The following is a 27,630-nucleotide window of genomic DNA, read 5'->3' on the forward strand; positions in this document are numbered from 1 at the left end:
CAGATTACTCCCTTTTAAGGTGGATTTAAAAGAAAGGAGGGAATTTGGGCTCTCACTAGTTCTTTAAACACTCATTAAGAGTACCATGCACTGTTTGGGGGTGGATTCCAGCATCACAGTGGCCGCCCATGGCGGGGCGGAGGCGCGCTAAACTCAGATTTTGCACCGGGCTCCATTTTCCCCAGATATGCCTCTGCCCGGAGAGGAGTGCAGAAAAGACTGATGGCTGCTGGCTGGGAGTCCAGCTTGGGGGGGGGGGGAAGGGCGGAGGCAGGGTAGGGGAGTCTGTCATCCCTGGCCTCGGAGAGCTGCTTTTATAAGCACTGAGGGCGGGGCTTGGGGAGGCGCAGCCCTGCCCCAGGGGCGGGTGGGGCATGGCTCTGCCCCCAAACCCACCCCATAAAAAATCTGTACCTTTGCCCCTGCTCCAGGTGCTGCAAGAAGATGGCACGTGATTCATAAATCAGCACAGCCATGCTTAGACTTTTTACTAATGTGATGGTTCAGTCTCTGTCTGAGATCCAACTTTTCACTCACGCCCTGGTTCGGAAACCTGTCCCATCTTCTCCTCTGTGCTGCACTGTAGTTAATTTTCTAGCGCAAGCATCTTGAGCGCTCACTTCACGTAAGTCCCACCAACTCATCAATAGGACCCTGGCAACTTCAGTTCCTTCAAAAATACTCCTTCAAAAGAAGAATGTGTGCAACTATAATTGTTATTGTTCCGTATTTTCCAAAGGGACACTCCAGAGCCTTCTCATTCAAGAACAGAACTCCACTAGAAAGTACAGAGTAAGAGGAGTGTCAGGAGACAAGACCTCTTGTATCTTTGGTGAACCACAGTAGCCTTCTTGTTAGGTCTGCAGGAGTGGTTTTGCTTTCTGAAGGCCTTCCTTCAGGAACTGGAGGTAGGTTGCTGTCGAGGGATCTTCAAAACTGGCAGAGAAACTGAAGATGCTGCTCTCGACTTCTTCAGGCTTCATAGAAGTAATATCCAGGAAGTGGTTGGCATTGATGTGGTGTACCTGTAAAATGAGGGACGTTTAGGAAAACAAGAGCGTCCCACATGCAGATTCTTTTCCCCAAAGAAGGCTCTACCATTTCAATCTGGCAGCAGCTGTTCCCCCCTAAAAGGAAAAGGCAGCAGATGCCAGATTAAATGACTATGGGCATTCTGAAATAAGACTGCTAATGAGGAAGGAAGACAGTGCTTTTCTTTCTTGGCCTAGGGTGCTCACAGGCCATAATGCTAAGCTGCAGCTGCTTTGCTTAGCACAATGAGATGGCTTTTTGAGCCAAGAAAGAAAAGTGTACATCAGATGCTTAATTCCTTCTGCAACTATATAAGAAGAAGGCAATTGGGATCCAAGCAGAAATTTCCAATCAATAAAAGAGGGAGGAAATAGTTCTATTGTGATGCAGTCTGGATACACATTCTAATAACTTGTGAATAAGAATCCATTTCTTCAAGAATGAGACTAGAGAGTTTCTTCTCAATTTTGTATGATGAGTTTTGTTTGTAAATTTGCCCAGAGGGGAATTATTCTAATGTCCAGTCCATATTATATCAGCTGCTACTAATAATTTATTATCAAATACTCTTATATTAAGTTAACAATCTGATAATTCGGTTTAATCAGTAACGAACTTGGTGGCATCCTGAAAACCAATAATGGCTTCAATTCCAGAGGATACTTGTACCCAAATATTGTCATGCATGTTATAATGCACAAATACAAATCCGCATGTAAAGAAGAAAATGAAATTACCGTATATACTCGTGTATAAGTCGACCCGCATATAAGTCGAGGCACCTAATTTTACCACAAAAAACTGGGAAAACTTATTGACTCGCGTATAAGTCGAGGGTGGGAAATGCAGCAGCTGCTGGTAAATTTCAAAAATAAAAATAGATGCCAATAAAATTACATCAATTGAGGCATCAGTAGGTTAAATGTTTTTGAATATTTATTTCAAAGAAAAACAGTAAACTGGCTCTGTAAGTGGAAAAGAGGGTCAACAAGAACAATATGGTATCAACAATAACTTTAAAAGTACAAAAACCTTAGCTCAACCAGCAACCAAGCTAAAACACAAGAGTTAAAATCCTTCAAAACTGGATCCCTCATCATCATCTGTATGTCCAAATGTAACCCAACTTAGATTTTAAGAGTGATATTATCAGAAATAGAAAATCTACTATTAGCTTCCATTGTAAACAATGGGGATGGGGGACCCCTTTTGGGGGTCAGTAACTTTGGATCCCCTGACCCAAACTTCACCAAACCTGGCTGGTATCATAAAGAGACTCTCCTGATGAGACCAGCCAGGTTTGGTGAAGTTTGGTTCAGAGGGTCCAAAGTTATGGACCCTCAAAAGGGTAGCCCCATCTACTAATAGCTCCCATTGAAAACAATGGGGAATGGGGGCACCTCCTTTGGTGGTCCATAACTTTGGACCCCCTGAACCAAACTTTACCAAACTTGGCTGGTATCATCAGGAGAGTCTTCTGAGGGTACCCTGAAATTTTGATGCCGCTATAATAAAAACTGCGCCCCCTGCTGGCCGGAAAAATAAAAACACAATTATTTTAATGACCCGCATATAAGTCGAGGGGAGCTTTTTCAGCATTAAAAATGTGCTGAAAAATTCAACTTATACATGAGTATATACAGTATGTACAGCTATTTATCTGCCACCATATAGAGCTAAGCAGGGGCATACCTAGGCAAACTGGCGCCCGGGGACAAAACCTGAGTTTGGCGCCCCCCCCGCCCGGCGTATGGGCGGCCACCCTCCCCCACCATGAACAAACAATTATTTTTGTACCAGCTCACAAAACACCTCCCACTCCCATCAAAAACATACATGGCTCTCTCCCCACCAACTCTTTTCCTAATTTCCTAATCACAACAACCCTATGAGGTAGGTTGTTAGCCTGAGAAACAACACCAAGCCGGTGGGTATTAAGCATGCAAGTGGGTATTAAGCATGTAAATCTCTCACAAATCACCCCCAGCAAAACATTTACCGAACAAATGTCAGCATCATCTCTCCTAAAACACCTCCGGTGGAATCCACCCCCAAACAGCATCACTTTCAATGGTGTTTAAACTAGGGAGTTCAGATTCTTCTTTTAAATCTACCTTAAAGGGAGAATCTGGGGTCCCCGGTTAAAACAAAATTGAAAGTGATGCTGTTTGGGGGTGGATTCTCCCCCAACCTGAAATAGCATCACTTTTGAAGGTTGGAGATTCAGATGAAACAAATAGCAGATTCGGGTGGAATCTGGGCAAATTTGGGCACAATTGGACAAAAATTGTCCGATTATGTCTGCCCAAATATGAACAAATGCAAATGCAAGGGTTGGGGGGGGGCATTTTTGGTGCTTTTTCGGCCTGCAGGGAGCATATTTTTAAAGCTAGAGGTACCATGATTGCAGGGCATCATCCAGAGACTGCCCTGATGATACCACCCGAGTTTGGCGATGTTTGGTTCAGGGGCAACAAAGTTATGGACGCCCAAATGGAATGCCCCCATCCCCATTGTTTTCAATGGGAGCTAACCTGAGATGGGGGCTACCCATTTGAGGGACCATAACTTTGGTCCCCCTGAACATAATTTCACCAAACCTGGGTGGAATCATAAGAATAGTTAACAGATGATACCCTGAAAATTTTGTGTCACTAGCTTTAAAAATACACCTCTTCCAGGCACCCCAAGAAATTTGCCCAAGATTCTTTGTTTTGCAGTGACTTTGCTCCATTGTAGCCAATGGGGAATTTCTGAGTGTGTAGGCAGGCTGCACATTTTTGAAGATAGAGGCACCAGACTTTCAAGGTGGCTCCAAGAGGCCTTGAGTAATAGCATCCAAGCTTGGTGAGCTTTGCTTCTGGAATGGTGGGGGGGGGGGGAGTTGAGAGAGTTCTGAGAGAACTCAGCCCACAGGCTTTCATGTAAGCCTTTTGGGGGCCCATAAAATTGAACCCCCAGAAGCAAAGGTCTCCAAACCTGGATGATATTACCAGGAGGCCCTCCTGGAGCCACCCTGAAAGTCTGGTGCCTCTATCTTCAAAAATGTGCAGCCTGCCTACACACTCAGAAATTCCCCATTGGCTACAATGGAGCAAAGTCACTGCAAAACAAAGAATCTTGGGCAAATTTCTTGGGGTGCCTGGAAGAGGTGTATTTTTAAAGCTAGTGACACAAAATTTTCAGGGTATCATCTGTTAACTATTCTTATGATTCCACCCAGGTTTGGTGAAATTATGTTCAGGGGGACCAAAGTTATGGTCCCTCAAATGGGTAGCCCCCATCTCAGGTTAGCTCCCATTGAAAACAATGGGGATGGGGGCATTCCATTTGGGCGTCCATAACTTTGTTGCCCCTGAACCAAACATCACCAAATTTGGATGATATCATCAGGACAGCCTCTGAATGGTACCCTGAAATCATGGTGCCGCTAGCCTAAAAATGCGCCCCCTGCAGGCCGGAACGTGAAAAAACACTTAAAAAATTTAAAAACACACAAACGACCCTGAAATGATGGGGCCCCCCCACGTGACCAAATGGGGGGCGCCCGGGGACATAGCGTACCCCCTGTCCCTAGGCAGGAACACCATTGGAGCTAAGGTAATAATATTTACTTTCCGGTATGTCCTAAGCTGAAAACTTTTAATTCCTTGGCTCCACCATCAACCAAAAGGGAGAATGCAACTAAGAAATCAGAAGGAGATTGAGACTGGGAAGGGCAGTCATGAAGGAGACAGAAAATATGTGTCAGGTTGTGGCACTGGCAATCAAGATTAATGTCAATGTTCCCTATTATTTTCTATGAGTGCGACAGCTGGACAATGAAGAAAACTGACAGGCAGAAAGTAGATGCTTTTGAAATATACTGTTGGAGCAGAGTGCTACAGACATCTTGGACCACCAACCCCCACCCCAAATCAGTGAGTTCTACATCAAATCAAGCCTGAACTGTCCCTAGAAGCAGAGGTGGGATCCAGCAGGTTCTCACAGGTTCCCGAGAGTAGGTTACTAATTATTTGTGTGTGCCGAGAGGGGGTTACTAATTGGTGATTTTGCCACATGATTTTTGCCTTAGTTACGCCTCTCCTCTCAGCAGTAGCGCGCAGAACTTGAAGAAGTCTAGCAGGAGGTGCACCGGTGTGCGTGGCAGCCTGCGCCTGCGTGCATTCATTTCCTGCCCAAGGACCAGCGCAGCGGCTGTGTCCTTGCCACAGCCCTGCCCAGGAATGCCCTGCCACGCCCCTGTCGTGCCCCACCCAGCCCCATTGGTGCTACGCCATAGTTTGAATCCCACCACCATGGGAACCTGTTACTAAAAATTTTGGATCCCACCACTGCCTAGAAGGTGAAATGACTAAACTGAGGCCAGAAGCGTAGCTCCAAGGGGGCAAGGGCATGACACACGGGGGGGGGGGGCACGCCCCTGTGGGGGTGTGGCAAGAGTGTTCCTGGGGCGTGGTGTTCCAGGGTGTGGCAGGGGCATACTGGGGCATGGCATGGTGGGACGGGGGGCGGAGGACACACCGGTGCACCGGGCGCTTTCCCCCCTTGCTACAACTCTGACTGAGGCTGTCATACTTTGATCACACAATGAGAAGAGAAGAGTCACTGGAAAAGACAATGATGCAACGAAAAGTTGAAGGGAGCAGAAAAAGAGGAAGACCCAAAATGAGATGGCCCTCAGTTTCCAAGACCTGAGGTAGGCTGTTAATGAGAGGACATTTTGGAGAACACCAATTCATAGGGTTGCCATATGTTGGAAGTGACTTGGTGGCACTTACACACACATATCCTAAGTTTATGGATATAAATTCTTTTTAAAATAAAGCACATTTTAAAAGAAAGAGAGAAGGACAGACAGAACCAAGGTGCTAAAATGGAACTAGGTCATACCACAGTGCCATTGGGCAAGCAGATCATTATTTCCACGGGGAAACTATACTTTTCAAGGTGCAGTTCTGCAAGTTTGCTGTTGAGCTTGTTCTCTTTCTTGGCCTATGGAAAATGAAAGCATGTTTTTAACTCTTATGCTGGCTTTAAAAACATAACTAAACGGCGTTTGTTTTAAACAGGAATCAAATAAGTCAAGTTTGTTTGTACTTGATGAATTTGACAATTACTTCAGTGTAAAAATGTACAAAATTACATCAGTATTAAAAAAAATTATTTGGGGTACAAGGACAATAACTGAGGTCTGTGAAAACTCCCATGCTAATTCGAAGGGTTTTCACAATCTCCTGACAAATGAAATGCTTCCTTTAATTCAACATCTCTAGCATGTATGATTATTTAAAAAAATACTATACATTATAAACTCTGTCCTCATCTCAATATCAATAGTATATCAATATAAAATAAATGCTGTGCTATCAAACGTGGGCTTTCACCACACTGGGATCATTTAAACCCCACAATATCTTATATGTGCAGAGTTTCATTCATGTGGCCCTTTTAATGAAACAATCACCTTCACACACATATAAAGGATACAATGAGTGGGTTGAAACAATACAGAACAGCTCACCGACTATTTCGGCAAGAGACACCAGGATGGTATAAAGCAGAGCAGGTTAAATGGGGGTGGGGGGTGGGTGGGGGGGGAATCATATTTTTAATACTCCTCTGGGATCAATTATGATCCCAGTCATAAAAGTCAAGTAATTCTCAAAATAATAAGGCAGTCTCATGACTCCTGGTTTGTCTGCTGAACTGCATCTTGACCAGAACAAAAGAAATACAATTTGACCCTTCCTAAATGCTGCACATCTTATTTAGGAAATTAATACTATGAAGTTGATTAACTGGTAGGAGTCCATTTTAATTGGAGAAGATGCTAGGGTTTTTGAGGCTACTGAGTTCAGTGGATTACTGTAAGGGATTTTGAAAAACTGTTAGAAGGTAACTTTTCCTTTAACAAGATGTGGTAACTTCGATGTATTATGTGCTCTCACACATTTTTCTATATTTTACAGAAGATGTTCATGCAGCACTCTTGGTGATATAAAATTTACCCAATTATTTAACTGGATGTTCTTTAATCAACAGCATCTGTTCCAAAGCTACACTCCCCTTTTTCATTGCATCTAGAAAGGATACAAGCCCAGTTAGACCAATTTGGGCTGAACTCTTCAGGGCTGGGAGCTAAACAGGGTAGGTTTCAGTCAGTACTTGGATGGGAGATTATCAAGGAGGACTGGGGTTACTAACACAGAGGAAGAAAATGGCAAACCACCTCTGTTCATCTCAAGTCTCAAACACCCATGGGATGGGTTGCCATGAGTTGGCTGCAGCTTGATGGCACATTCTTCTTCTAAAAAGGACCCTGGTAGAGGAGTTGCCAGAGACTTAATGGTTTTGCCACTTTTAATTTGTTTTAATGTCTGAGTCCAAGTAGCATTTTTTACTATCCCTGCACATGAATCAAATGTTTACCTGCAAGTCTTCTAGCTCCTTCACCAGTGACCAGGAACTGATGAAACTCTCATTCAGCAAAGCAAGGATGGGCGAACTTTCCAGGACAGTCTCCCGGAGAGTTCGCCCTGAACCTGGCCAGAGAGAGAAAGAAATATGAGGGCAAGATCAGGACAAACTTATCCCTGCAACAATTTCAGAGCAGATGTGTGATGCTTTCTTGATAGTGTCATTCTGCATGTTCCTTTTGTGTGATAAGTGCCTAGCATAGGGGTGGCCACCTGTGGTGCTCCAGATGTTCGTGGACTACAATTTCCATCATTGGCCATGCTGGCAGGGGCTGATGGGAATTGTAATCCATGAACATCTGGAGCACCATAGGTTGGCCACTAGCAGAAAAATCTACTACATAAACTCTCAGCTAGAGTCTACAGATGTAGAAGACAGTAGGCACAGAAAAAAAGTGTACTGAGGACTTCAAAAATGACAAGCAGGATGAAGGAACCCTGGTTCACTGAATGTACTTCAGGGCTCATAACAACTTGCTCAGAGGAGTGTAGCTTTAGAGATTTAAATCCTTCATCTTCCACTCAGTTTTCTGCTTTATAATTAACATTCTAACAGATAGGGGAGATTCAAGTATTTTTTCCCCTTTAAAATGCTTTTGACCTGATCTAGCAGCACTCTGCTTTGGTTCTCAATGCCCCCTAAATATAGCCTGGATGGCCCAGGCTAGCCTGATCTTGTCAGATCGTGGAAGCCAGGCAGGGTAGGCCCTGGTTAGTACCTAGATGGGAGACCACCAAGGCAGCCTCGCGTTGCTATGCAGAGATAGGCAGTGGCAAACCATCTCTATTTGTCTCATGCTTTGAAAACCCCATGAGGGGTCACTATAAATCAGCTGCAATGTGATGGCACTTCCTACCACCGAAAATGTACCAATGTGTGAAACACAACACAGGAGACTCTCACCTCAGCAGGACTGATCGTCCAGTGCTCCCCACAACAATATGGAGTGCACCAGTTTACTCTCAGATTTCGCTCTTTCAAAAGCCTGAGTAAAAGGGAGGTAGGAAACCTGAAAGCAGAACAACAGGGGGCAGAAATTGTGTCATATGTTTCTGCTAAAATTGCAACTAGTTGGTACAAGGAGTATCCGTACACATGGCAAGCAGTTCCTGATAGACCTTTGCTTCCCAGGGCATGTAACAGTATGGGAAGACATGAGTGCACATATTATATGAATATTACATATACACATTAACCAAAGAGTTTACTGTGTTCTGCACAATCTGAGCAAACTGGAGGGTTACTTTCTAGTGATACAGTTTTAAATTCGCTGGAATCATCATTTTTTAAAATGGCTAGTTAGCCAGTTTTAGAAAGTAAAACAGAACCCACGGGGGGTTATAAGCCAAGGCACCTTACAAAAATGTTTGGCTTAACTAGAGCCATAGAACACAGAGGCAGTTGTGGCCATTAGCTTAGATGACTTCAGAGGAGAATTGAGGAAGAGAAGTCTGTCAATGTCTACTGGATCAGGCCAGCAATCGAGCATACTGGAAGGCCAACAACCAGGGCATAAAGGCAAAGGCCTTCCTCTGATGTTGCCTGTTAATACCAGTACTAGTATTGGATAGTCCTCATCAGGTAGATCTCACCAGATCTTAAAAGCTAAGCAGGGATGGCCCTGGATAGTATTTGGATGGGAGGCCACTAAGGAAGTCCAAAGTCATGACACAAAGGCAGGCAATGGCAAACCACATCTGAACGTCTCTTGCCTTGAAAACCGCATGGGGTTTCCCATAACTCAGCTGTGACTTCATGGCAACCCCCGCCCACCCACCTCCCAAAAAGTATTGGTATTCAGAGGTTTACTATCACTGCATGTGGAGGTGCCCATTGTTACCACGGTGAATAGCCATGAATGGACTATTTCTCTTTTATGAATCTAACTAATCCCCTTTCAAAGCCATCTATGGCTCTCAACAATTTCATCCAAATGGCATCATTTTCCCACAGGCTTCTGCTCCCCTCCCCAACTGATAGATTAAATAGGAGTGACACTGCCAGCCACCACAGAGGAATGTTAATTTCTCTCAACAACTCGTGCTGCAAATTCACTCTTTTGTTTCCAGACGCTGAGCCACACGCGGCTGGAATGTTTCCTGCTGATAAGAAAAGTGCTGTCCTGAGACTGCAGCATGCTTTGCCCCGAGAACGCTCTTAGAAACACCTCTAGTGCTTGTCTCTTCTGAAAAATAGAACTAGGGAATCATGATAGCGGCAGGATGGATGACAGGGCTCTCAAGGCTCTAGCTGTGCACAGGAGATCTGGCCTCGGTCGCAAATTTCCAGGGTGGCCTCATGCAACCTCTGAATCAACATATCAAAAAGACAGACTAGGTACTTAATTTAAGGAATGCCGAGTCTTGGAACACGGTCACTTCTGCAATTTCCAAATAAAATCAGAAGGCTCAGATATTACATACTGAGGCACTAATAGAATAATTCAGCCACCCAGGCTGCATCCTGAGAACCCATTCCACTAAGAACTGTGCTTTCCAAGGAGCCTGCCTAGACACAAAAGGTTCCTGGCAGGGGAAGGTATGCTGTTCATAGGATCCAACTCTATGCACTTAACCCCGCCTCCCCGCAAAAAAACCAACAACCCTGGGAAGGTTCCCGTACTTTCTTAAATGGATACATAGAAACTTCTAGCTTGCGGGCTGCCTCTTCCCAAGTTATTTCTTGCAGCCAAGTGATCTCTTCAAATATGAACTGAATTGGTTCCCCTTTGGGGTCTCTGCTGTTAATTACATTCCCATTTTCATCATGGATCACAGAAGGGATGGATGGTCCCAAAGACTCCAGCTCCATCTACAAGACAACAAGAAGATAAACTATTTAAACACTCCTAAGAAAATGCACTCGTCTCTAGAATGTAACAGCCATTTTGTGCGAAGCACTGCTTTCTTTTGTCTGCCTTGAATCTTCTGCTAAACAATTTCGTAGGATACCCCTTTATAGTTGAATAATATGGGAGACAAAATAAACAAAAACTGCTACAGGGGATTTCCATACAGGTTGCTGCCAAATGGCCTCGCCTTCTCCTAGGACGCCGGTGCTGGATCCAGCAAGACAAGATCGCAACAGACCATAACAAATGTGGGAAAGCACATCAAGCCTACTTCTATGGCTCCCCAACTGACTAGACAGTAGATACAAATGATAGACACAAACATAGACTGGGTTTTAAGCTCTGATCTGCTGCTTAATTGTAAGGATGGGATGGGGGGGGGGGGGCTGTACCTCCCTGGAGAGGATGTGGCTAAGCAATAGAGCACCGACTTTATACACAGAATGTCCAAAGTTAAATCCCTAGAATTGCAATTAAAAGGTTCAGGTGGAGGGTAACACAAAAGACTTCCACCTGAAGCCCTGCTGAGCCACTGCCAGTCAGAACGCACGGTAAGGATCTTGAAAGACCAATGATCTGGCTCGGCAGATAGTACTTTCCCGTGTTTTTGTTAAATACCATTAAATAAATAGCATTAATTGTGGGGTTCAATTAAAGGTACTGGTTTGACCTTCACGGTTGCTGCTATCTGTTTTATTTAAGTGCTAAAAAGCCAGCATCCTGTACACCTTGATGCTTCTAAGAAGAGTTTCCCAACCCTAGTTTTACAACACCCCAGTGTGTCACCAAGCATCTCCAAGGATGTTGCACACTTCTTTACAAGTTATGGAGACAAAATTAATTTTAATTTTCAAATAATGCCACACAGCATTCCTCCCTGCTCCTGCAATGTTCAGAACAATAAATCCTAAGGATCTTTCCTGTTGCATCTAAATTGGGAAAGACACAGAAAGCTGCAGTGCGAAAAGTGGCAGTCAGGAAAGAAGTGCATTTGTTTGGCATGTCTAATTCCAAGTGCAAAAAAAGAACTTTATTTGTTTGGCATATCTAGTTCCAAGTGCGATATTACCTGAATGCTATCATTCCTCACGGCATTAAATGCAATTCTTCCTTTCAAATGTTTTGCTTTGCTTTAGAGTGCCTGTAGTTTCAAGTGTATTTTTCCTACTGGGGGCGGGAGCATAGCACAAAATTGAAAGAGAGGGAGGCGTAACTTTAAAAAGGTTGGGAAATGCTGCTCTGCATTTTATTTTATTTTTAATTCATATTATGTTAAGTAGTTGCACCAAAAAAAAGAAAGAAAGAAATATTGCCTGGCGGACAGAATCCAGTCTTGTTCTCCCAAAATCAAGTTAAATGAAGTCAAGTTCAAGCCAAAAAAAAATTAAAGCAAATACAATAGTTTTTCAGTACTTTCTAGTTTCTCTTCTATTGCTGTTACGAGGTCTAATAAAAACATAACCACCATGGTGCTTAACCTATATTAATAGCACTCTCATTTAACTGCAGCCCTCTCTCTAGGCTACTCCTGTTAAATATTTTCACTTTTAGAATGAAAAAAAAACCCCACTTAAAATGAGGTTTGCTATCTCAAAATGTAAGCAGGAAAAGGTCCTCAGCCTTTTCTAGTGTTAAACATTGAAAAATTATGAAATTTGGGGTGGAACTGGAAAAAAACCCTTTCCCTCTTCTAGGAATGAGTGATACAAAAAATGAAGACTTACTCAAAATGCATTCGTATGAAAATATTATAAGACAATCTGCAGCATCAAGCAATTATAATTCCTATTAATATTGTAAACAAATACAGAATTTAAAAGTTTGTTTTGTTTAAATGTAAGTTTTGGTAGTAATTAATTCAGCTGTAACTTGACAGCAAAAAACTGATGTGTTTAATGGTAGTACATTATTAAAGAGTTCAGCATTCTCAGTGCCAAAATGTTTAACTTAACATCCTTTCTTTTCAACCCCACCCCCGCTCTTATACTGAGGTCTTGAACAACGTAACATCCAAATATGCCTGTAGTCCTGCCTGTTGTGACAGCATGAGAGTTTCAAGCAATACACTTTTCTGCTTGTTTTCTACTTTCCACTTTCCCAACCTCTCAGATAGCAAATATTAAGATAAATGTAGTGTACAGTGCACCAGTTTATACCAGTACAAGCAATTTATCTTATTTATTATTTAGACAAATATGCCGTCCCTCCAAGGAACCTGGAGTCAGTTTACAAAAAAATATATAATTTTTAAAAATCACAACACATGGAAAATAATTAAAACAGAGTATTAAAACTTCTTACAGAAAATGAAAACATTTGTACTATTTTGGCATATTGCCATAATTTAAAATTATAATGTTATATGCTACGTGAGGTATAAATGATGCCTGTTATTTTGTTAAATCAGTGAAATAAGTTTAATAGGAAATACTGTATATTTCAATCCTCCTTATTTCTATTTTGTTGTTCCCCAAAACACCACTTCTTTCTTCCATGGCTTCAAAATTTCCAGAGGTTTCACATCTCTGAATGAGTCCCTTGTTACAGACCTGAGGAAGGTATCCTATATCCACCTCCATGTTGCTGCTCTCTCGGGCCCCGTACAGCCATTCCATGTCTACGTTGAGAGATCTAGGGGCAAAAAACCCAGTACCATGAAAAACAACTATTCAGCACAAGCTGTTTACACTGAAACACGGAGCTTTAAGACTGCTTCAAAGTGAAGTATAAGCAGGCCCAATTTTATTCTGGAAGCAAACAAACTCAGATTCTGGACTTACGCTAGACAAGCCAAATCAACCTATCATGCTTTCATATGTTGCTTAAATTGAGACTTTGTCTGTTCAACTCCGGCCTAGAGGTGTCCAGCAAAAAAATTGTTTTTTTCTTTCAGATCTGGACATACTGGTGCCAAACAATATTGGTATTCCCAGGATCTGGTTTTTTTAAAAGGGGGGTGTTTCCAATATTTTTCTGCTCCATTATTTCCTATGGATTTTTTTTCTGGGAGGTTAGGGGTGGAGGGATGTTAAAGGTACTAGCATCAAAATTGCAGGGAAGTTACTGATGTCTGTTCTTTAAATAACCCCCCCAGATTTCAAGTCAATTGGACAAGGAACCCAATTCTACAGCCCCCTGAACAAGGTACCCCCAGCCAACCTCCACTGTTTCCTATGAATGAAAAATGACGAGAAAAAGATTAAAACCTGAGACTCTCCCTGCCACAGGAATGTTATTAAAAGCTATTGCTAAGCCTAACTAACATAAAAATGGGAGAATCTGAACTTATGTAAAACACAAGAATTTAGACCTATGTAAAATGTGAGAATATCAATCTGTGCAAACCGCAAGAACCTCAATGTGAAAGAAAAGAATCCACCCCAAAAGGGGACATCAACACAAAAGAACATAAGAAAGAGCCTGCTGGATCAGACCAGAGTCCATTTAGTCCAGCACCCTGATACTCGCAGTGGCCCACCAGATGCCTTTGGGAGCTCACATGCAGGATTTGAAAGCAATGGCCTTCTGCTGCCAACAAACCAACTCAGCTAAAACAAACCTTTAAGAAACAACAAAAACACTTGAAACTCACAGAATCTTACCTAAAGCAGCCTGACAAGCCAATATCAAGCCCAGGGAGATGCAGAAATCCAAAGCGGGGGCGGGGAGGGGCCCAAGGAGCCTAAAAACACTAGCTTCCAATATTCCCACTTAATTACACACATTCCCAAGATTTTGCAGGACCCATATTTCAATATCCAAAAAATACTGATAAGGAATTTTGGGGGGATATATTTTCAGCTCCAACATCCAAACACACACCCTTGCTCTGGCTAGTTGATTGCAGCTCACCCTTACCTGTTGTTAGGAACAGCCAGCTTGAATTCCCGAACATGGGAAGCGTCTTTGGAGAGGACAATGTAGCCAGTGAACTGGGCAGGAGAAAACCAGAAAGGGAAATCCGGAGGCTCGTTAAGCTGGAATTCTGCATGGATCCTGGGCAAAAGACAGGAATCAGCCAAGAGGCTTCCTAATAAAGGCAATGGAGCTAAGCGCAAGGCTTCAACATGTGGCTGATAGTTCCAATTAATGCTTTTTTATCCTTAAACATGGATGACAGTGTTATTCAAAATGCTGGGGTCTGCCCCTTTTAGAGTGTATAATTAGTGAAGGGCAGACCCATGCTTTAATGAGAGGTTAAGTAACTTTGGGATCTTTGTTGCCAATCCACAAATATGGGTCTCCACAAGAAATCCACAGGGAATTAAGTAAAAGTTTAACAATTTTATTAAGAAAGTAGAAATGATAAATGTTTTTGTACATAAATCAAGGCAGAAGAGAATTCACATAGATTTAGGATTTAGATAAATGTTGAGGGATTAGATCTGGAAAAGTTAAGGGGTTGGGGGGAATAAAGGTGATAATTACCTGACCCATGAGCAGAATGATCGAACAAGCAGAGTCCAGCAACCCATGCTGGACACCAGAAGAAGAACAAGATGACAACATGTTGGGGACTACATTAACCAGACAAAGAGACGTCCAGAAAAATTCTGAACATGGCGTGCCGGGAGAGGGGACCACTTACAGGGAGAAATGGGCCCTCAGGTTATGCTAAGTGGCCCTGATCTCCCAAGACAAAGGACACTCTTGTCTTCCAGAGTGAAGGCAAAAGAAAGACACTTAACTTAAGTATTGCACACTTAAGTGGTGGATAATGGCTGGACACTTGGCGTAATGTTCTAAGCCTGGGAGATAGAAAGAAGCTGACTCAATCACAACAAAGCCGATGTAAATGAAGGTAATCTTTTGGAGGAGTTAAAACACCTTTGTGCCCTCTTCCATTTTATCCTCACAACAACCACCTTTTAAAGTAGGCCAAAAAGAGAGAGTGAGCGGTCCAAGGTCACCCCCTGAGCTTCTCCAACACTATGAATACCTGGTTCTCTCAGATCACAGGTTGGCACTGCCCAGAATGGTGGTGATAGAGAGAAATGTTCTTTACTTGTTTTATTTCTGACTACGGCTTTAGATAACATTGTTGAGAAAATTTTAGAGAAAGGCAACAGAAAGTTCTCACAAAGAAAAAGATTTGCCGCACTTCACATTGACAGAAACCCTCCTTCTCTACCCACCAGTATGAGATTTTACCTGAAGGCTATCTTGTAGTAGAACTCGGCCACTGCCCAAAGGCAAGCGACTGCCCCCTGAGGAGCAAAGCGGGTTTTCACAAACGGCCGCGGATGGAACATACTCAGGAGCTTGTGAATGATGATCTATGGAAAGAAGATCACAGCACTGGAGGCAATCAGTGAACATAAAAGCTGGAATCTATTCCTGCCAAGGCCAGGTTCAATAATTAGCATCCTGGATCTGATTAAGAAGAGTCATCTTCTCTGTTTTCTTGGCTGCTTTCAATAATTTATAGGCCTGGTCGTCTTGAATATTTCTTACAGTAATAGAAGTGTTGTTGGACTTTAAGACACCAAAGCCAATATTTCCCGTCAAGGCCTGGAAATTGATCTGCTCATTCCCCATTGTGCTTTCCTCTACAGCTGCATTGATTTGACAGTATTTCTCTTGGACTCTGATTTAAAGCCCACTGTGCTCAAAATATCGTACGCAAGACAGGTACTCTTTACCCACCCTGCAAAGGACCCTTCCTGATCCTGAACAAAAAACCAGTCCAGGATTTACAAAGCACTCTGCACATCTTATGTGTCATTTATGTGACCCCCCACCCCCAACCAGTGTTTCAAACTGGGAATAACCATACCAACCGACCCTGAAGAACTGTTGTAACTTCCCAAAGCAGAGCATGTGCAAACTTGCAGCAGGATGTGGAAACTGAGGAAAGATAGATGCCAGCTTGCAGCGTCCAGGCTATATGGATCTCTACCTCTGCATTTCTTACCCTGGTGTCACCAGAGCTTTGACCACAGCCTTGGCCAGTTGGATTGACCCGGTAAACATCAGCCCAAGGTGACTGCTTGTTTTTTAATATCAGCAGTGGCCAAACGGCACTGCCCAATGGGTTGCCCATTTGGAGGCAGGGGAAAGCCGAGCTGTCTTTTTTTTCTCTTTTAATTATTGTGTTTCAGTTTAAGTAAGGTTAGGGTATGTTTTGGGGGGGAGGGGTGGGAGGCAATTTGTGGACCTCTCCTTGATCCCACTGGAATGGGCTTCCCTGGGTTGGCTGCTGAGCCTGAGAGTGCAGAAACCAAGTGAGAGCAGGAGATTGACTTGGGGAGGGGGTGACGGGCTGAGTGACAGCTCTAGTCCCCCATTTCCCAATAACACCAGGGAACCCCAAATACCTGCATGAGAGCCAGGTACTTTGTACTCCCAAGGATACGAGTGGTAGTTAGGGAGTGATGGTTGGCCAGGGGAGAGCGTTGGGAGGTGTGACAGGGAGGGTTCTCAGTGATCATGGGCAGAGGGCAGTATAGTAATGGGTGGCAAAACAGCTGTATGCAGAGTAGGGGTGTTACATGTCTGAAGGCTATCACTCCTTATACAACCCCCCTCCCCCAGCTCTCAGGTCTCCAGAAGATATGCAGCACTAACATCCTCACCCAGGTGTTTGGCTGATCCTCCTGCGACTGGGATGGGGGGCTTCAAGGTGTCTTGTACACCCTTCCCTCTTTGGGGTGGGAGTTTTAGAGTTTAGATGATCTTACAGTTTCAGGATTGGTTTTTATTGTATGGGATTTTATTGTGGCTTTCATTGTAACCCACCCTGAGATTGTAGCAAAGGGGCGGAGAATAAATCTAAATAATTAATACATAAATAAATAATATTTTTGTAAGCCACTTTGGGTCCCAACTGAAAAGTAAAACAGGAAAAAAACCTTAAATAAATAAAATAATATCTTGTTCTTTAATAACACTATGTAATTGCTTCTTTTTATTATAAACAGAGAGATTTACCTCTTTACCCTTAGGTGCCGGAGGGTAAAAACGGTTATTGGGAAGATATCCAGTAAAGATGTTTAGTTCACTGGGAATTATCCACCAAGCATCACCCAGTTCCAGTTTATTCTTTGGTGGGAGGAAAGCCTTGAACTGCTGGGCAAACATTGTGCTCGTAGGGGAAGCCGGAGCGGTCCAATTACGAAGTCCAGAAAGGGCAATGTGAGAAATCTGCAAACACAGAAACCATCATTAGTAAACACTAATTCAGTAGTTTGAGGCCTGGGATATAGTTCCGTGAGCAACTGGACAATGGAAGCCAGTTTTCCAGGAAGGGACGGCTGCTGTACTTGTGACTTCAACATTCATTACTCAGTGTTAGGCTATCCTAAAGCCCAGGTCCCAAATCTAAGAGCCACCATGCCGATTCACACAGTCATTTTCAAAGCCTGTATATCACATCTATCCCTTTGTACTCAGAGTAAAAAACCTTGCGGGCCACATGCTAAATCACTATTAAGAATGTTCTGCTTACTTAAAAATGGATTATATTTAATATCTGCATATTAACAAACTTGATTGTTTACCATATTTAAATAAATAAAACATATGCAACAGCAGATAATAAGAGACAACATACGATGATAAAATTTGCAGTTAAAGAAACAAAAACTACAGGCTCAAGTCAAGCCTAACCACGGTGTTTTGCCATTATATACAATACAGAGTTCAAACCATAGGAAAAGCTTCTAAACATATGAACAAACCATATCTTCTCCATGCTCCTGTTCCCATGGTGCCAAGAACTCCATAGTTTGAACGACCAACATTCAGTGAGGATTGTCAATTCAGACACCACAGCAATCCCACAAACAGCACAAGCCATGGCTTCCAATTTTGGTTTGCTCGTTGAACCCCAAGTGTGGCTTGTCAATTAAGACATCAATTAGCCATAGTTTTGTTATGATCAAGCCACTGGTAGAAGCCCTGTAGAATGTGTGCTATTTCCCTTCCCTATTAAGGTATTACAAATGAACCAAAACAGGCTTAAAAGGGGGAAAAAATCAACCACCACCACCAACCATGCTCATTAACTCACAGCCCCACTGATAAAAACAGTCACCTGTAGATTCGTCAATTGCTACTTCAGTTGATTAACCCACCAGTTTGGATTTGCAGCCCACTTAAATGCAATACTCACTCCAAGGAACCCGTCCTTGCTCTTTGTCATGGTTTCCATTAGCAGAGGCTGGAATTTTGCAGCAACAGAGAGCACCTCTCCATCGGGATCCAGCACCTCCTCTTCCTCCTCAAGGGCAGAGGCGGGAGTAATACCTGAACAAAGCACCCGTCACAGAATGTTAACCCAGACTTGGTGTCAAAGGATTTTGTTTCATCTCTTCTGCCTGTCACCCCAGCTATAATATTTCAGACATACGTTCAGCACTGCACAAACTGCAACATTCCCTGAGCTATTTCAGCTCACCAAAGTGAGTCGGAGTTCTTGGAAAATCTGCTTTATGGGATCGTTCACACAACAATATGGCATGGTCAGATAACAGACTGGATCGTGGCAGAGAGGGTCTCTGCTTCTTTGTATACCCAGGTCACAACACAGCCCATGGGAACCACACCGGTTGTGACAAAGCAGGTAGAAGCAGGCAGAAAATCGGACTGCAGCACTTATGGACCGGGCGACAGCAAAGGCAAACAGCACAATCTCTTCGTAGCAAACATTGCTCAGGTTTTTTTAAAACCATCTCTGGCATCCACCTGTGTAGATCTACCTCTGTGCTCCAGAGGGCAGCAGGAGACTGACGCTACAGGCTCCTGCTCTTCTTTAATTGAAGCTTAATTGTTCGGAAAGTGCTCTCCCTCTGATTGTGCAACAGTACGTGCGAGTCCAGCGTTCCTGTGAAACATTCAATGTGCTGCTATATGACATGTTCTAAGGGAGGTTGAGGGAGATGTCCAAGTACTGGTGGCCAACCAGCCGTTACCAGCCTCTGTCCAAACCCCTGCTGATTCCTCCTCCACTACCACCATCCTGTACCAGTCTGAAAGCACACACTGTGGTCCTTAACTGGCAAGCACTGTTCTGAACAGGGGTGGGTGAGGGCCAGACATTCCAGCCTGGGGAACCAGACTCAGCTCTGTTAAACTGCTTAAACCAGCCAAGCACTTTATTGCATTTCTATCCCCAGCATCCTCTCGGGAGTTAAGAGTCATGTGCATGGTTCTTCCATCCTTCCCTTTATTATATGACAGTCCTACGAAGTAGGTTAGGTAGAGAAGTTATGGTTAGCCCAAGGTCACGCAAGTTGATAACATGGATTTGAACTTGCATCTCCTTTATCTACTCCAACACCAGCTGTGGCACAGTACAGACAGGACCATCCTTTCCAACCACCATGGCAGAACTGGTCATCCTATGCACACACAGCAGCCATCTTTGCTCAGTGTCAGGCCCTGTTGAACAAGAGTCAAACTACAATTTGGGAGGCCCAAGTTTGAATCCTGATTCTGCTGTGTGAGCTTCTTGTGTGACCTCAGTCACTCTCAGCCTAACCTACTTCCCAGGGTTGTCATGAGGATAAAATGGGAGCTGCTCTGGGGAGAAAGGTGGGGTGTAAATGAAATAAATGTCTCCAGACTTCCGACCAGAAGCCAGATCGTCATGACACAATCAATATTATTTGCTCTGCAAGGCAGCAGAGAAGCAGCACAGGCCAAATCCTCACATGCATGCAGACTGTGCTGCCCAAGCAGCTCTGCAAGTGACTGGGAGGCAAAAGCAACCTCTAATTTCCACGTGCAAGAGAAGACTTTAGAGATCAGAGCCATCAACTTAGATCTGGGCAGCATCTGGTACAGAATGACACTGGCACAGAGCTGGATCTCTTGCATTCAGCTGTTCTGAATCCCCACTAAGCTCCTGACAAAGGCAAGGCCTGTGGTTTCACAAGTCTGAAAACAGGAGCCACAGATTTAGGCAGATTGTGTGAGCTGTTTCTGGAGGGTAAGCCCTTTGAAAAAACACAGAAAGCTTAGTGGTCTCTCATCAGGTAAATCAGCCTAGAGTTGAGCAAAGAGAATTAAAGCAAGAGACATCACATACTGCGGGTGGCTCTCTCTCTCTCTCTCTCTCTCTCTCCCACACACACACACACACACACACAAACACAAAATCCTTTGCTTCTGTGTGCCCCAATAAAGGATTTTCACATGGAGCCACCAGGTGGCTCTATGCTGAAAAGGAGACCCTACGATAGCATCCTTTGAAAATGAGAAGCAAAAGCTTCTCTGGGCTGATATTGAGGCATTACCCACTCCACAGACCCCTGAACAGCAGCTCAGAAACACTCAGAAGTCTTTATGCTTAGTGTTAAATAACTACCAGTGAGTTTCTCTGCAATTGGCTTGAACTCTTCAGGGCTGATGTACAAATCGTTGTTAGTATCCAGGGAGGAGAAGAGAAAGAGGCCTTCATTCCCCAGAGATTTCAGAGCCATCTCCTAATTGGGAAAAAAGGCAAAGAAGAATGATTTGTAAGTGAAAGTTAATGAAATAAATCACATTCCAAACAAGCAGGGCTCAAAGAACACTCATTCCGCTATAGCACCTGAAAAGTCATCGGGTTTCCCTGACATGCACATTTGCAAACAAGAACCTACTTCATCAAATGAATTAAGCAGACTGAGAAAACAAAGAATGCATATGTGCTGTGTGAACGTGCCTTATATCATGGGTCAGTATTGTCTATTTTTGACTAGTGTTGTTCAAGTCCTGTGCTGGAAAAGAGCTTTCCCAATTCTTGTTACCCAAGATCCGTTAACCAGAGATGCTGGGGTAGAACTTGTGATCTTCTACATGCAAAACACAGGCTGTACCAATAAGCCACGTTGCCCCTTTGTTGTCAGAGCTGCTCCAAACCAACCTGGACAAATATGTTCCAGTATGTAAAAAAGAAAGGATGTTGAGAAAACCCAGGACACTCCCTCCAGCGATTTTTTTTTTTTGGCTGGTATCTGTTGGCTTTATTGTTCTGCTTTATTCACTAGAGCTTCTTCGTCACAAGATTCCAGCCAATCAACAGCCACACTGTGAACGGGATGGCATCATGAACAATTCAATTTGACTCCCTCTACAAAGCAGTTCTATGACCACTTGGTTGCACTGCCAAATTGACTGTGGGCTGGACTTGCTGTGTAGACAGAGTTGAAACGTGCTCTTCTGTATCCATCTTTGTTTTGAATTTTTATTGATTAAAAGGAGGCCTATTCAAATTATTCACACACAATTTATCTTTCAAAAAATATTGTGGTCATGTGAATCACACCCAAAGCTCCAAGATACCTCACAAAATCTCTCTCCAAGTTACCAGGGCCTGCGGGTAGTTGGCAAAACTGTCGACAACTGACTGAAGGCTGGCTAGTGAACCATGGAGAATTATTGTACTCCCATAGCATAACTTACATAACCAACCCAGTGCATGAACCATGAAGGTTACAGTTACATATAATTCTCAGTGTTGATTATAAACCAGCTCTCTGAGAAATGACAGTATTTAGAATTTAGAGACCTTTGTTAGGCATATACAACACAGGGACAAAGAATAGGGGTAAATCCAGTATAGAACAGTGTGAGTGATGGGAACAGAAATGAAGGGAACCTAATCTAAAACGTGCAGTAGACATTTGGCTACAGCTTCAGTTATTTCAGCTTCAGGATTATTGATCAAAAAATCATTTTTGCATTGGTAGAAAGGTCTGAGAACCCGACCGGGGTTAAGGCAGAGAAGTTGGGCCTAAAGCTCTTGTACTTAGGGCAGAAGAGCAAGATGTGTTCAAGGGAGTCAATGTAAGAAGGACAGAAAGAACAGTGTCAATCATGCCAAAGGATGTTTGAGAACCGGCCTTGAAGTAATGATGATGGAAAAGAATTGCATCTTGCTCTTGAAAATGCCCATCTGAGTTTGTGATTAGAAAGTTGGTCCAGATAATGGGCAACACAGAGTTTATGGGGAATAATCCTGAAGTACAAGGGTGAGCAGGAACTCTGAGCCTTTCTCAAAAGGTATTGGTATTCCTGCTCGAATAGTTTATTTTTTAACTGATGATGAATCTCGTTGGCAGTGAGCATGAGCAAGGAATCCCATGAAAGGGCCAAGGAGGAAATCTTAGCCTCGATTAATAGCCACCAGTCAGAGGTCTGGAGTTCACACATCACAAGCTGGAGCAGGCTGTGAGAGTCAGAAAGAAAACAAAGATGCACCCAAAATTTGAAAGTGGTGACCCATGCCCTGGTTTCCAGAAGACGCTGTCCTGCCTCAAGGCAAAGGACAGCATAGGGGACACAGTGAGGAACTCCAAAGACCTTATGTAAGAAGCTAGACTGCAACCATTCAAGCTTGGATTTCCATGCATGGATCCATATAGGAACCCCGTACATTAGATGTTGAATCACTTTCATGTTAAATACTTTCAGGACCACCAGAATGAATCTGTTGCCATTGAGGGTAAAAAAATGTCAGAACAGCAGCAGAAGCACATTTGTTACCCTTCAGGGCCTTGTCTCTATGTTTAGCCCAGCCAGGCTTATGCTGGAAGACAACCCCTAAATATCTGAAGGATCTGACTTGCTCAGTATCTGAGCCCTGAACAGACCAGGACATAGGGCTGCAAGCGCTTGAGAAAACCAGGACCTTGGATTTTGTTGGATGTTGATTATACCCAAATACAAATTAAAGCTACACTGTCACTGTGAATAAGAAAAGTCTGATTTCAGCACATTGTGAAACCCTTCAGACAATCTAGAACCACCACTGGGAAAGACACAGTTGGAGACAATTACTGGATGGCACCAAATTATTGGTGACTATTACTGCACAGCAATAAAACACAGTTGTCTGAATCCACAGCAATCCAAAAAGACAAGCTGTTAAAAGGATTGTGAAGAAACCATGAGAAGGACAGGAACTGCAAAGTCTCATGCCATTCAGAGGAAGAAAAGGATTTGGAGAAGGAAATTTACTGAAAATGGGGAAGGGTGCTCCAAGTCACTTGGAAGAGGGGTGGGATAAACAAATAACAGACAGGCGAACTAATCAATCCCTTAGGGTGGTGGTGGTTATGGGGCATTGGAAAGAGAGAAGCATAGGAGAAAGACCAGTACATCTTATAGAAAACCAATGTACTGGGAAGGGCTCCTGCACAAGCTCAGTAATGCTCTTGCATGGTTTCTCTTCATTTCATTGTAGATCATTCACAAGATTGTTCTGGTGGTCTATGTTAATTAGCATGTCTGATTTGGGCTGGAAGACGACTGGGACTTTCTTCCCAAAACAAATTGGGCTTGTCTGATCTCATTGTTTTATACTCTGAAGGGTCGCTTAAGATGCTTATAGGCATGGATGTTACCACCAATACGAGTAAACACTGGTGTGTCATCCACACCCAAACTTTTCAGCTACTGCACTGACAGCACTCAAGTTCTGTGCACTGAATTCTGGAAATTCTGGAATTCTGAAAAAATAATGGGTGTTCCCCTTGAGTCATCTGCAGTTGTTTTAAAAACCAGGTTTCTGGGAGTAGCAACAGAGAGAGGGGAAAGTGTTAGAAGAGGTAGGTAATGATGGTATCTATAAGAGAGGCATAAGGAACAGCAAAAAAACCCCCACCCTTTCCAAAGCCCCCAAATGCCTGACGTGGCCTCCCCTAGTCCAGCTCCCTAAGCTTAGGATACATTGAACAGAATCCACCCAGGAATTTCTATGGTAAACCCCCATATCAAGAGCAGTGGATAAACTCCAGCCCTCTTAAGCCCATTGGTGGATGAAACATGTTCATAGTAGCTGGCCTCACCTATTACTACATCCATTTCCATGGGGCTCAGGAAGCAGATGTTCCTACTGAACAGGGCCCACTGTTTATATTCTTTCAAGCTGAGCTCACAGCTGTTAGGAGGTTCAAAAATCCTTACTCAGTTCAGTCCCTTTTGGAGACCTTTGACAATCCCATAAATACAGCAAGAAGGGAACAGAATGTCCTCCAAGGAGTTCACTACTATGCTAGAAAGCTGAAGGATGGCTCACTCACTCAGGATTACTCTTTACACTCTGGCCTCTCCAATGTACAGCAGGAGAGCATCGCTCCCCATCCAGGACAAAGATCAAAAGAACAAGACTGAGGTTCTATCCTTCTGTGATGCCAGCTGCAGCAGTTCTGCATGCTGTTAACGGTCCTCCCACCCCTCACCCCACTTATTTTCCATCTGCCGCCTGCTAGCCCAAAAGGATGCTTAACGCTGCCTGGAAAGCTTTACTCTTGTCAATTAGAGACAGAAAAAAGCACTAAAGAGCCTTGTAGAGCAGATCCAAGATGGCACCAGGCAGATAAAGAGCTGGCATCAGCCCTGAAGCTTGGGTTCAGATGAGGCAGAAGCCAAGAAGGAGATGGGGACCTTGCCTTGCCAGGTACACAGAGCCAAGAATTCGCATTAGGTAAAGCTTCTGTGTGGCAGAGTGGTACTGCAGTCAAAGTTCTGCTCACAACCTGAGTTCAATCCTGACGCAAGTCAGTTTCAGGTAGCCAGCTCAAGGTTGACTCGGTTTTCCATTCTTCCAAGGTTGGCAAAATAAATACCCAGCCTGCTGCTAGTATAGCACAAAAGACTGGGGAAGGCAACGTCAGACCACCTCATAAGCATAGTAAATGTTGCGATGTAACATCACCCCATGAGTCAGTAATGACCTGGTGCTTGTATGAACATATGTCCGGAGTGCTCTGACTGTGTGTTCCTGCATGGCAGGGGGCTGGACTTGATGACCCTGTGGTCTCTTCCAACTATATGATTCATAAGGACAACAAGACCACCAAATCTGGCCCAGTCCCGTTAACATCCCCATATACTCATACTGTTTTTTGTTTTCCTTTGCAACTCATTCAGCACCACACCAACTACGTTTCGATCCTGAAAACACAAACCCCGGGAAGAGAATTTAAAAACAGCTTGAACCGCCTCCCCACCCCACTCCCACCCCGAAATGACCTGCTTGCCAATATCTCCCCAGAAGCAAGGAGATCGCCAGCTCCAGCTTCCCCGTTATCTCCCTGTCACTAGTAAGGTACCTAAACTCTCCAAAGCGCTACACGAACTCTATTTGCATTGATTTCATTGCATAAATAAAAGACCCCAACCCAGACCAGCCCGAGACTGGAAACAGACAGAACCACCCCCCACCGCCCACCCCCCGTAAAGCATTTCTTGCTCACCGGCTGCAGCTTCTCAAAGGGCAAGCAGGTACTGCTTAAAGGGCGAGCTCCCCGCAATTCTCCTTTGTCCTCAACTTCTGCAGATCTCCTCTTTCCTCTCACCTTCCCCAGTTCATTCTGGCCCCCTAATTCCCCCAGCCCCCTTAACCCCCGGGACCCAACTTCTCCCATTCCCCCTCTTGCCCCAAACTCACCCGAGCTTCAGGCCCACAAGTTCCCTCCAACCCTACTCCATCTCCACGAGCTCCCCAAGTCCAACCTAAGGGCCGCTCACCGCCCACCTCGCCCTGCCCAGTCCCAGAGGCCAAGCAAGCACCCCTCGCCTCCCCACCCCCAAGCCTCTTCCTCTCTACCTGCCGCCGGGCCGCCTCGCAGTCCCGGTAATACTTGGCGGCCAGCAGCGCGGCCAGCAACGCCAAAGCCAGGCCCAAGCGCGGAAGGCGAGGCCTGGCGGCGGCGCCTTCTCGTTCGGCTCCTTCGCCCCGCCGCGGAGCCTCGGGCGGCCTGCTCCCTCCGAGGCGGCCCATCGCCCCTTCCTCGGCCAGTCGGCCGCTCGTTTCCTCTCGCTCTCGCCCAGGCGGCTGGGGAGGCGCCAGAGAGGCAGGCAACGCCGCTGGGCTGGGCCAAGGAAGGAAGGAAGGCCGGCCTCCTTCTCTGGTTTACACGCTTCCTCGGAAGGGGTTCCTACAACTCCTCCGAGTAAAACTACAGAGGATCGATCTCTTAGAGCATCCCTAAGAAAAGCTGGCTTCGCGCACAGGCTTCCTCCTACTATCTGTACACAGGATCGGGGCCGGTTTTACAGTGCAATCCTCGGCATAACTTTGCTCAGGACGGCCCTGTTGCAGTGCAATCCTTAAACAATCTCCATCCGTTAAATTGTTGATATTTATTAAAGCAAACATTTCTGTCTCTTTATGCATAGAATGCATGGCATATTTCTGAAATACTTTAAAAGGAGTGTGTTGGGCAGATCAACCACATGAAGGAAGTGAATCTGATCGCTTGTTACATACAGACCCGCATCTCTGATCTTACATTCTCTCCAGATTTCATCTTGATGCAGTATTTTTTTTAAATGGTCTCCAGCCCTGAATGAATACAATTTGTGTACGAGATTTTCCTTCCCAGCAGCATGTGTACATTGTCCTGGTATCCATAACAAGCTTAATTTGGGGAAGTGGGCAGTTGAAGATTTTCCTGACATGGGGATGAATAGATATAACTGGTGATTAACCTATTACGCTTCTATTAAAGGAACAGGCGTGTTTTTTTCCTCCAGGTCTCTTGGCAACCCTAATAGTCATCAGTGGGATTAGACTGGAGAAACCCTGCACAAGCTTGGGCAGAAATGTTAGAGGGGATTCCTCAGATGTAAGGTCTTTTACCGCCATGGGGGCTGAACTCCCCAATATGCAGTTGAAGTGGATTGTTAATCACAGAAATTAACATCACAGTGATTTGAATGGCATTCAATTATAATTGCACACTTGGTTGGTGGGTGGCTGGGAATTAAAGGTTTGCTGTGCACTTTGCATCATTTATTTATTTCATTTATATCCCATCTTTCTCCCCAATGTGGAGCTAAAGCAGTTTACATTGTTCTCCTCTCCTGTTTTATCCTTACAAAACCCCTCTGTGGATACCTGACAAGTCAACCAGCCAGTTTCCAAGGCAGAGTGGGGGCAGCTACCTCACCAAAGACTCCAGAGTAAGCTTAGAAATCATGGGATAAAAGAACTGGCCCAATGGACAGTTCTCGCAATAGAGGGAAGGGAGCAATGGGGGCCTGCAAGGATCTGTATTGGGGCTGGTGATATTTATTCATAGAAGATTTGGAATTGGGGTTGAACAGTGGAGTAGTCAGTTTTGCAGATGGTATCATAGTATTCACAATGGAGAAAGTCAAGGATTGTGAAGAGCTCTCCAAACCGGGTGAGCAGGCCACCATGTGGAGAACCACATGGAGAAATTAATTTCTTAATTTTGAGAACCAGTGGTTTCCACATGGTTCTCAAAATGGAGAAAGTCAAGGATTGTGAAGAGCTCTCCAAACCGGGTGAGCAGGCCACCATGTGGCAA

The 27,630-nt window shown here is 44.2% G+C and overlaps 1 protein-coding gene across 1 annotated transcript; it reads right to left on the bottom strand.

Annotated features, from left to right (window-relative positions):
* Window positions 1-96: 96 nt before the first annotated feature.
* Window positions 97-26,148, bottom strand: SELENON (selenoprotein N). Its single transcript, XM_048502044.1, has 12 exons — window positions 25,902-26,148; window positions 20,673-20,790; window positions 18,477-18,610; window positions 17,294-17,506; window positions 15,515-15,639; window positions 14,222-14,359; window positions 12,913-12,994; window positions 10,135-10,323; window positions 8,416-8,521; window positions 7,465-7,577; window positions 5,926-6,027; window positions 97-1,025 (listed from the first exon to the last, which is right to left on the bottom strand). Exons 1-12 carry the CDS (start codon window positions 26,073-26,075, stop codon window positions 855-857), a joined length of 1,665 nt encoding a protein of 554 aa, XP_048358001.1. The 5' UTR covers window positions 26,076-26,148; the 3' UTR covers window positions 97-854.
* Window positions 26,149-27,630: the final 1,482 nt, after the last annotated feature.

Source organism: Sphaerodactylus townsendi, linkage group LG06 (assembly GCF_021028975.2).
Source record: "Sphaerodactylus townsendi isolate TG3544 linkage group LG06, MPM_Stown_v2.3, whole genome shotgun sequence".
Classification (NCBI taxonomy): domain Eukaryota; kingdom Metazoa; phylum Chordata; class Lepidosauria; order Squamata; family Sphaerodactylidae; genus Sphaerodactylus; species Sphaerodactylus townsendi.